Below are 10,415 nucleotides of genomic sequence, written 5' to 3'. Positions count from 1 at the left end.
TTTATAGAAACAAGAAAGGTCAGGAATTAAAGCATTCCATGCTAGTCCACCAACAGATCAGCCTCCCACCTCGCTCCCCAGTCCCTCTCTAACTGGAGTCTTGTGATTCTGGTACCTGCGAGGAATGAAACGTTTCCCACATCTTACAGAAATTCATCTTCTTTATCACAGACCTGGCCTCTGTACACTTGCACTGCCCGTTCCTGACACATGGACTGTAGCTTCTGAGAAAGCAACCAATAGCTATTGAGGGAGTGTTTAGGGACATGTAAAATGAATAAAATAATAGTCTCTATTACAGTAACTGCATTGTTAATCTCATCTGGCTTCAGCTGTCTTTTAGAAAGTACAATGCGTTGTTTGGGGACACTTCTTTGGAATAGAAAGAAAAGAGTCTAAATTAGTAAATAATATGTAATTAAATAATAACATTCTCAAATCTTGTGAGAGTCTCATGACTATGAAGTCTTCATTTAATTTCAGAGAAAGGGAGGATGTTTTTCTATCATTTCTGATCATAATAGAACTAGATATTTCAAGATGACAGTAATATGTGTTCATAATACCAGTGTACTTTTACTTTATAACAAATCATTGATCATTAAATGTAATTATTAGTGGCATAGGCTATCAAGACATAGCAAGGAATATGGTATTCATGTAGATATCAACGGGCCTCAATCAAATAAAGGTGAAAATGAAACATACATGACCTAGTTGGAGACGTCTGGATTTCTGAGATATGGGCTACGAACCACATTACATAGAAAACTAAAAGACGAGTATTCCAAACAAAGCTGGCCAGAGACTTTTATGGAAGAATTAATTGTTTAGGGGAGATAATAAAAGCAGTAGTTAGAATGCACATCCACAAATTAAGTTCCTGCAGTTGAATTCATTATGAATATTCTTTTTGATTCCACAGTAGCTCTTTATACCCAAGAAGTAGTTCTTTCCACAGCCCCTTACAACCTTTTGCTTGTTCACTCTGCCATCATGGAGAGTGTTTGGAACAAAAAATTGCTTTCAAGCCAAAATCTTAGATGAAACTCTAAAAATGTTGAGTTTGTGCTTTTAAAAAAGACTCTAATTCATGTGTGTGCTGGAGAGGCTAGCTGTCCCCCAGAGCTTTCCCCGTGAGGAGCCTAGGAATCACTGGGACAGAATCATTAATCAGGACTGAAGTTTTAGAGTCTCAAATACTGCAAATCAAAATAGGCAGTCTTGTCAATTACATCTCAGTAAACTTGGGGAAAAATAGGCAGTCTCATGCATAGACCTCAAGATTTTAGTTGAGCCATTGGTCCCTTCATTATCATTTTTATGCATTTAGGGTCATTGCTGTGGTTTGTCAAAGCTGCTCTCAGAACTTGGCAGAGCGGTACAAGTGTGTCTACTGCAGCAGGAAAGTCTAGCTCCAAAGCACTTAGATTTCCTAGCACAAACTTTGGGTCTTCTCAGAAAAATAAAATACCCATTCTTTCAGGAATAGCCTGTAGAGAGTCTGTTGGGAACAAGAATGGTACTCAAGTCTGAATTGTAAAGAAGATCAAAAAAACGATGGGTTTTATACATTTAAAAAATTGTCCATTTCACAGTGGCAGTGTGTATTCCAGGACCCAGCTCTCCCAGCTTTGTTCAGTGTTCGGGAGGAATCGCTGGTTTTGGGCTAATCATCAAGTATGAAAAGGGAAAACAACCGGCTATGAAAAGGGAAAGCTCCTTACCCTAGGAGTGAGCTAAAATCTTTGAGGATTCCATCCTAGATGTGAACAGCTGGCGGGCTGGAGGTCTCGGCTCCCTCGCGTCCCCATCCATGCAGCTTTATTAGCCTGATGCCCAACGCCCAGACCTTCAACAAGAGCGCTTGAGCTGAATTAAGCCTGACCAAGAGTGACGAGTTAGGTCCAGAAACGGGAGGATTTGAGGACACTTTTAAAGACGGCAGATCCTGGCTCCCCCTCAGTGCACTAGGTGGATTCGGAGGGGTCAGCGAGGCAGGAAGGGGAGCGACTGTGAGTCGGCTGGCAGGCGGCCTGTCCCTGCCCTCTGGCGGCGCCTCCGGGCAGATGGCAGAAAAGAGGCGCGCAGACTCCCGTACGCCAGGAGGGGGCTGTCCCTGCGCTTTAGCGCCCCTCCGTGGAGTTGAGACCTCACGACGACACCACTCGTGAATCCGGACGAACTGGGGGCCGAGAGGGGCTCCGGGTTCATAGGTGCGGAGCGTAGAAAGGGGTCAGGTAGGAGGGCCCGAGAAAGGGCGCAAAGGGGCCCCCGGAGGCGGCGGCCGTCAGCGGGAAGGAAGAGGCTGCCGGGAAGAGGACGTTGGCCGCGGAGTAGGAGGGGAAAGTCTGGAAGGGCAGCGCGCCCGGGCCTGGGGGACCCGGGCTGGTCCCCGTGGCGCCGCCGCCAGTCGCCGCCGCCCCGGGCGCCCCGGGTTGGGGCACACCGGCCCCTGCCTGCGCCGCACCATCGGCGCCAGGGTTCTGCTTCTTCCACTTGGTCCTGCGGTTCTGGAACCAAATTTTGACCTGTGTCTCAGTGAGGCTGAGCGACAGCGCGAGGTTCAGGCGCTCGCACACCGACAGGTAGCGCGTGGCCCGGAACTTGTTCTCCAAGGCCACCAGCTGCTCGTAGGTGAAGGCCGTGCGCGCGCGCCGCGGCTTGGCGCAGCTAGGCTCCGGGCGTCGGCGCCGGGGCCGCGGGGAGCCGGGCGAATCCGGGGAGCCCGCGGGGCCGCCGGCGCCGCGCTCCCCCTCCGCCAACGCCACTGCCCGGGCCTCCGGGGAGCGCGCTGGGCCCGCCTGTAGGCGCGCAGGTCGCTCCTGTCGCCGCCTTCCCGCGTCCTTCCCGTCCTCCTCCGCCTCCTCGGCCTCCGAGCCCTCCAGCGGGGACGCCACCCCCGCTCCTCGGCCTGCAGCAACAGGGAAGAAGGAGGAGGTGACCAGAAGCCCGGAAACACCCGGCCTGTCCGGGTCCTCGGATCTCCTTGTCCTCCCAGAGCACGGTGCTCTTCTTCCAACTCAGCCCCCAGTTCTGTCCCTCTCCCGCGACGCGCTTCCCCAACCCACGACCGACCATTCTAGCAAGCCCTTCCCAGGAGTCGGGGTTTAGGGGTGCAGTGCCCCTTTGCCCTTTATTCATCTGTCACCTAATAGGCGTCCAAGAAGTATATTTTGAATGAATGACATCCTGCATTAAGAAAATATAATGACCTTGTTGGACATCTTGATGGGATGGGGGTTAGGATCATTGTACATTAAGACATCGAGCTGTGTCTTACCAGTTGCTGGAAGCCTATTTTGGTCTGGGACTCCTAGCAATTAAAAAAGAAGTTATTAAGCCCTCCTCCCCCTTTAAAGTGAAATTCTCCCTTTCCCATCTTCTCTCTCCTGCCGTGTTAATAGAGTTTCAGATTTGTGCGGGCCGGATCGATAGATGTCATCTATTAAAGGTAAGTTTTAATCGAACAATATTAGGATCAGACGGGGAAAGGGGTTTGAAGTCGGTACCTGCAAGCTGTGGGCAGGAGATATGCAGGCGCCAGTAATAGAATATCGATCACGGGGTGGGGGGAGGGGAGAGCGGCCCCTCGGAGGGGCGATCCCGACAATTACCAGGCTGACCGCCGGGGCCCGAGCGCAGCCGCCAGAGGCGCCCGGAGCCCCAGACAATCACCGCCAAACTTAGGGAGGGGAAGGAGGACGCGCGGCGTCCAGCCTCTCCGGAACCTGCTCCCCTGACCCTCCGCGTCCCTCCACGGAACCTCGTGCCCACTCCCAACCCAGCACGGGTCCTGCTGTCTTTTGTCCTTCCTTCCTGACACAAACTTTTCTGGACCCCTCATCAGGTGTCCATCAGAGTTAGGAGTAAGTCAAAAAGGGTTTTGAGGACAAAAGCGCTTCGAGGAGAAAGGACCAAAAGCCTCCCATCACCTCTCCGCAACCCCAGCCCAGTCTACAATTGGGTCTGGGGAGAGTCAGCGCGTGGGGCAGCCGAGTCTCTCTGCAGGTGTCTCTGGATGGTTGGAAGTGGGCACTGGGTGCGTAAACCTGACCTCACTACTCAGAAGACCTGGACACCTGATTAAGCCTCAGCTCCCTCATCCATAAAATGGGGCGATGTTATTGATGCTGTCTACCTCATAGGTTCTGAAGTTTTCCTGACTTCTATCCCAGTCTCTAGCCCAAGTCCTGGCACGTGGCTGGCGCCGTAAACGCCTAATAAATGAATGAGTCTGGGCGAGGCAGGCGCTGCGTGTTGGTTTCCACTGGGCGCAAATCAGATCTGTGGTGTTTACTCGCTTGTCGGGTGAGCAGGGATGGGGCTTCAGTGGCAAATCCCTCACCTGGAATGCTGGGGACCTCCTTTCTGCCTCAGTCCAATGTCAGGAGCTACGCCTCGTCCTGTGCACCTTCTCCCTTTGGGGAAGACGCCTCTAAGAGCCACTCACCAGGTCTCTGGCTGACCCTCACCCCCACCCCGCCACGTACACACACCTCTCCATCGCATCATCTGAGCTGGGGCTTCCCGGGGCCGGGGGCCTCCTCGCATCCTTACCAGGGGTCTCCCGCTCGCGGGCCTGGTCCTCTGAGCTGGCGTCCTTTCCCGCTTCTGCCTCTGCCAAACTTTTCTTGGCTTCCCGGGGAGCAGAGCGCACGGCCGGGAGCGCAGCACGGGTGAATTTCTGCGGGTCCAGGATGTCCAGGACAGAGAAGGAGATCCTGTGGTGCGAGGGAGCCGCCTTGGCCCCGCCGTCCTGCCAAGCCAGCATGCCCGCCGCCCGCGAGCCGGAGGCCGGCGGCGCGGGTCCCGGGATGGCTACGCTTGGGCTTCCTTCGTCTGTGGCTCGGCGGTGGCTCTTCAGCGGGTAGAAGGGTCAGGGCGGCCAAGTGGAGCTGGGGAGGGGGCGGGAAGGCGGGGCGGGGAGAGAGCCGCAGGGAGCTGCGTGCGGATTGGCACTCACTTGGCCCAGGCCCCTGCCACGTGCAGGGCTCGCTCGCTGCAGCCCCAAGACTGCTCCGCGCGGCGCTCGGGTCTCTGGCCTTGGCAAGGGGAGCCTCTGTGCTCCAGGTGCGCGCGCCCGTCTAGAGAGCGCCGCCGGCTCCACGCGCCTCCGCCCAACCTGCAGGGACTGTGGGTTCGCGCGAGGGAGGGAGGGCCGGACGCCTTCATCCCCGGGACCGCCGCAACATACACACCCGGCCGGGCTTGCGCCCTTTCCACAGTGCACCCGCCTTTGCGTTGGGAATGCAACTGAGGCCCGGACAGGTTACTTCAAGGCAACGCTCGTATCGTCTCTTGCCCAGTCAATGAATCACAGTGATGGCCTCAGACCCGGTCGCCTCGGATTTAAGTCCTCGTGTTCTCACAGTTCACAGTTTACAAAGAGCCCTTGGGCTTGCGCGATCTCGCTTGATTCCCTTGAGGTGGGCGTGACCTGGTAAGACTATTATCCCCCGTTTTAAAGATGAGGAAATTGAGGTTGAAGGATGAGAAGTGAGTTGCCCGCGATCACTGATGGTTGGCGACAAAGTTCGGATTAGAACCCAGGTCTTCTTCTCCCGGACTTTTTCAGTACACCCCACTGTCCCGGCAGTGCAGGAAGAAAATTCTGCTCTGTGTCCGAGGCTTTCCCTTCCACCCTGGGGCAGGGATTTTGGAGAGATGTCCAAGCCCCGCCAAGGTGCCCCTTAGCTGTGGAAACCTTGGCGGGTTTCAGGCTCAGAGCCCTGGCTTGCTGAGACGCCGGGCATAACTCTGGATGCCCTCCTGGCCCACTTCACAGTCACAGATTCGGTCATTTGCAATAGAAATTGGGCCTTTGGGACTCAGGCTGTATCTTTGACCCTTAGCCCCCTCCCAGACCCGAGAAAAAAAGGTTAAGAAATGTTTGTCTGGTTTGAGTTTGAGGTCCAGGAACAGAAACGACTGAAATGGACCCATCTGCCCCACTGAGTCCTGTGGGACCGTGAACATCAGTCCTTGGGGAAGCTTCTACCAGCCACCCTTGTCTTAATATTCCTTTTTCCTTCTGTCACTCGGGGAGCAGTCTGTGAGCACTAAGCATTTACCGTATCTCAGCAGCAAACTCTGAAGCTTCTCCCAGCCATTCTACCCAGAAACACCTCTAGCGCTGCTGTCCTTTCTTCCCCACCCCATGGGGGTTTTCAAACAAGGGCTTGGCAATTAATATTGTCCAAGCAGGTAGGAATAGGAAGGGGAGGAGAAACCCTCTCATCAAAGTGCTGGGAGCTGCTAATCCCTTCTGTTATTGAAGAGAAGGCCTTACAGGCCAGCTCCTTGGAGCTTTTCTCATTCAAACCTCAGGGCTCCTCCCAGAGGCCGCCGGCCACTGTATTCCCTGGGGATTTTAAAGCCCTGCCAAAATTTTCTTGGAGGTCCGGTCCTAAAGCAAACACAGATTGTGCTTTAAAAGGAAATCAGGAAAGGAAGTGCCCTGCCCAAGCCCACTCTACCACCTCCCACCACAGGGAATGCCTGCCGTGTGAAAGCCAAAGAAAAGGCAGCCCTGGAACTAAACAGTGGCACCCAGGACCCTGGATGGCACATCACAGAGTCTTCTTGAATACAGACAGGGTACTTTGTTTTCTGTTTTGACAATTCTTCCTCACCCAGTTCTCACTTGATTGTTTCCTTAATCTTCCTTTTCTTTCTCCCTCCCTCCCCATACTGACCCCAGCCTTCTTTACTTTTTAATACCCACATTCATATATTTTCAAATTTGGATTCTTCAGGGTAGCTGGAAATAGATCTCCTTAAGGGAGCTCCAGAATGTCCCTCTTCTTATCTGTTCTCCTGTGAGAAACCTTGGGGCTGTTTGCATGGGAAGGTGGGCTGGCATTCCAGGGGCCACCCCATGTCTCCAACCAGAGGGACAGGGAAAGTGTGGACCGACAAGAGCAGTCCCAACCTGGGTCCTTTTCATTTCACCTTATAAATAGCCTCAAAATTTTTTTCTTTAAATGATGTGAATTATCTTTCCTTTGATATGAATCGTTTTTCCTTAGAGGTCCACAGATGTTAAATATAGAAAAGGAACTGAAAAGGGAGAAGCCACAGATTGGAAGAACACATAAAGGCCTTGTACTGTATATCTTTAAGAACTTTGAGCTGTTTAAAATTTTTTTCTGCCCTTTATTTTTCCTATATTTCTGATATGTGTGTTCAGTGTGACACAAGGTTATGTGAACCCTCGCACTCAGTACTTGGCTTCTGGAAATAGCTGACACAGAAGAAACTCTGCAATGTCTCCCATCAACACTGAAGGAATAGAAGAATTCTCCATCTCACTCACCTACCTTAAAGAGAAACCCTCCACCCAAAGAACAGGCTAAATTCTGCAATTTGGTGAAGGGAGAGAGGGTCTTAGAGAATTATTTTTCTGGCCATCTGCGTTGTAAACAAGCAGGAGGCAGTGAGACCTCCTGTAGGTAAAATTTGGCAATGCACTGACTTGCTAACATCCTCACACATGTATTTATACCCAAGGTAGGTATTCCTGTATAATAAATGTATCCATACCCAGGCAAGCATCTTCCCTCTGTGCATGGAGTTGATTTGTTTTTTCAGCGTGGGCATTGAAATTCTGCCTGAGTGCTGTCTTTAAATTGCTTTGATGCTAGGTGGGTTCCAACCCTGACCTGTCCCCATGGCAAGTGATGGCTGTAACAAGCTCTGGATCAATATTCATAGCGGGTGTCCTGAGCTGATAACACTATCCAAGACAGTGTTCACCATCAGTGCAGACAGCTGAGATATTGCACCATTAGGGATGTTGTGTTAAATAACCTGATCCATTTCTGGGGCTATTTAATGAATTTCACAGTTTAGATAGTATCTTTAAGGAGAAGGCAAGGGCTATTCCGGAGGCACTGATGCAAATCAACGATGCCCAGCTTCCTGAGCTATTCCACAAACAAACTGGCCTCTCATTCCAGCACAGCCTGGAGGAGCGGCTGCCCAGCCACGCACAGTGTTAACAACGGAAAGAATTTGTCGTTTATGCAACGGGAGAGCAATATTACGAGCCCCATTAAAGCACCTTAGATAAAATCTCATGTTCCTGAAATAAAAATACAACTTCAATGCTCTAGGTGAAACCCTGCTGTTTGGGCCAGCCCACGGGGTAGGGCATATATGCCAAAGAGATAGCTTCATAAGGCACAGTATGGTAAAAAAGGGGAGAGAAGTCAACTGGTGGGCAGCCCCTTTGCTCATCACCTCTGCCAGCTTTCCCCAAGATGTCCTTCGTCAACTCAAATTGGTCTACAGGACAGGAGGGGAAGGCACTGGCTTTTAAAAGGAAAACTACTGATAGCAGCAGAATCAGTTTTTAAATGTTTACTTGACTCTATACTCTTTGTTGCTGGAGAGGTCATTTACAATTAAAGGCTAGCAGTTCCCATTTCCCACCAGGGCTTTGAACTCTGGCTGCCAAGCAGAGCAAGTATTCCTTTATAAACCCACCTTGGAGACTTTGGTGACAGCTCAAAGTGTAGCCTTCCCACCTGTTGTCCCCAGACTGCTACCAAAATAAAAATGTTTAATCAACATATTTTGCTTTAAGAAATCACTATTTTCTTCTTGGAAATTAACAGGTTAAAAAAAAATCAACTTCTTTGTCTTAGAAATGTCAAGAAGCATTAAAGAAGATGATAAAGCAATAGAGGTTATACTGCTAAGTAGGGTACAGGTTAATTGTTCCTGATAATGACAATATTAACAATAAATAGCTGTTCTTTCTTAGGCGCTCGCTCTGGAACACTTGACCAAGCTTTTTGCTCATTTTGGGTTATTTATTTTAACCCTCCCCGTGACTCCGTAAAGCAGGCACTATTATTATCCCCAGTTTGCAGTTGAGAAAACTGAATTCAGAGAGCTTAGGTAACTGGCCCACAACCACAGAGCTGGGAAGTGGTGAAGCTGAGATACCACCTCAGCAAGTGAGATATCAGTAAGGTTCTTATCAAGGAAATCACATTCCTGCCCCTGGGTGAAATCCAACTGTAGACCCTTGTGGAAAGGCTTTCCTTCAAAGTTACACACGTAGCTGGAATATGCAGGAGGACCTCCGAGACAATAACTGAGCCCAAGCACTGCCTGGGAGGAAACTGTGGTGCAAATCTTGGGATCCATGTCTAGAGGCTCTTACACTCGGTGTTTCCTAACATTTTAAGGTAGTCACAGGAGGAGCCCAAGAGAAGGGAATTGCCAGGCCAGCCAAATTGCTCTGGGCATCTAGAAAAGCAGAGACGTGCAATTGAAGAAAGAACATGCTGAGGACAAACGAGGAGAGAATTGCTGAAGGGCAGGACCATGAGCAGAGCAGGTCATGTTCATATCACGTCATGTCATACCACATCCGCGAGAGGCAAGTGCAGAATAAAGAAGAAGGGAGGACTCTGCAAATATATGAAGCACCTGCGTCCTGGTTGAATGGAGACCAGTACGATCTGTCTCTCTTGGGTGGTCTCCTGCAGGGAAGATGTCTAAGCCCTCTGTTCCCCACATCTGTACCCAAATTTCATGCCCTCATCTTCTTCTTCCTGGCTTCAGTTATGCCCCCTCTGCAGGCTCTTCACCTCCCATGGTGAAGACTCAGGCCCTCGGAGGGCCAGGCCCTGGTCTAAACAAGCGAAGCCAGGTGAGCCTTGTCGGCTGAGGACCGGCGTTCCACGTCAGCGGGATGCTGATGATACTCCTTTGGTGGATGGTGGCCTCTGTGGGAATGCGGATCAGCACTGCCAGATCTCCATGTTGCCCCAAAGAAACTGGAAGTCTGAATTATGTGACATCTCCAAAGTTTTAAATGCTAGCAACCAATTCCGAAGTTGAAAACCAGAAGTGTCACTCCAGTACATCTGTGGGTCATGAGTTTGCCACCTCAGCTGTTCACTGTGCCAAATGACCTCATCTGATTTATTGCTCACGGCATTTCTATGGCCATGATCGTCCGTGGGGTGAAGACTAAACGTCTTAGCACTGAACACAAGGTTCTCCACACTCTAACCCAACTGCCTGTGCAGCCCAGGTCTCTGGACAGGCTCTGTTCCGTGTGTGACGTGTGGTTCTTGCCCACGTATGCTACCTTCTCAAAGACTCTGTCCAGCCCGTGGATCCTGGTGAGTGGGCAGTGGGTCAGGATGAGGGGACACCTGTCCCACGGGCTGGCCCATTGCTGGGCTGCCTAATGCAGTCAGTTCAACCAGGTGAGCTAGACCGGTCAGATTCGTCTCGCAGGAGTCTGGATTAAGACCCAGGGACATGTTTCCTGCAAGTGGTGGGTGCGTGAGCTCCAAGGGCAAGAAAAATGGAGATGGCATGGCTGTTGAGGGGCCATGAGCACCAAAGTTATGAGGAAGTAGAGGCTCGGTGAGAGCTGGGAGAGTAGA

At 51.2% G+C, this 10,415-nt stretch overlaps 1 protein-coding gene across 1 annotated transcript; it reads right to left on the bottom strand.

The window, feature by feature from the left end:
* Positions 1-1,110: 1,110 nt before the first annotated feature.
* On the bottom strand, positions 1,111-4,774 carry NKX1-2 (NK1 homeobox 2). The gene is made up of 2 exons (XM_033130915.1): positions 4,560-4,774; positions 1,111-2,922 (listed from the first exon to the last, which is right to left on the bottom strand). The coding sequence occupies exons 1-2, from the start codon at positions 4,772-4,774 to the stop codon at positions 2,211-2,213; spliced, it is 927 nt and encodes a 308-aa protein (XP_032986806.1). The 3' UTR covers positions 1,111-2,210.
* Positions 4,775-10,415: the final 5,641 nt, after the last annotated feature.

Source organism: Rhinolophus ferrumequinum, chromosome 16, assembly GCF_004115265.2.
Source record: "Rhinolophus ferrumequinum isolate MPI-CBG mRhiFer1 chromosome 16, mRhiFer1_v1.p, whole genome shotgun sequence".
In the NCBI taxonomy this organism is placed as follows: Eukaryota; Metazoa; Chordata; class Mammalia; order Chiroptera; family Rhinolophidae; genus Rhinolophus; species Rhinolophus ferrumequinum.
This window is presented reverse-complemented; position numbering and strand designations above follow the sequence as displayed.

Bases quoted from the DNA above. Each gene is read 5' to 3' on its own strand.
- NKX1-2 (XM_033130915.1), bottom strand. From the start codon at position 4,774: ATGCTGGCTTGGCAGGACGGCGGGGCCAAGGCGGCTCCCTCGCACCAC. The intron at 2,923-4,559 runs TAAGGATGCGAG...CTTCTTCCCTGT, and splicing joins CGCGAGCGGGAGACCCCTGG to TGCTGCAGGCCGAGGAGCGG.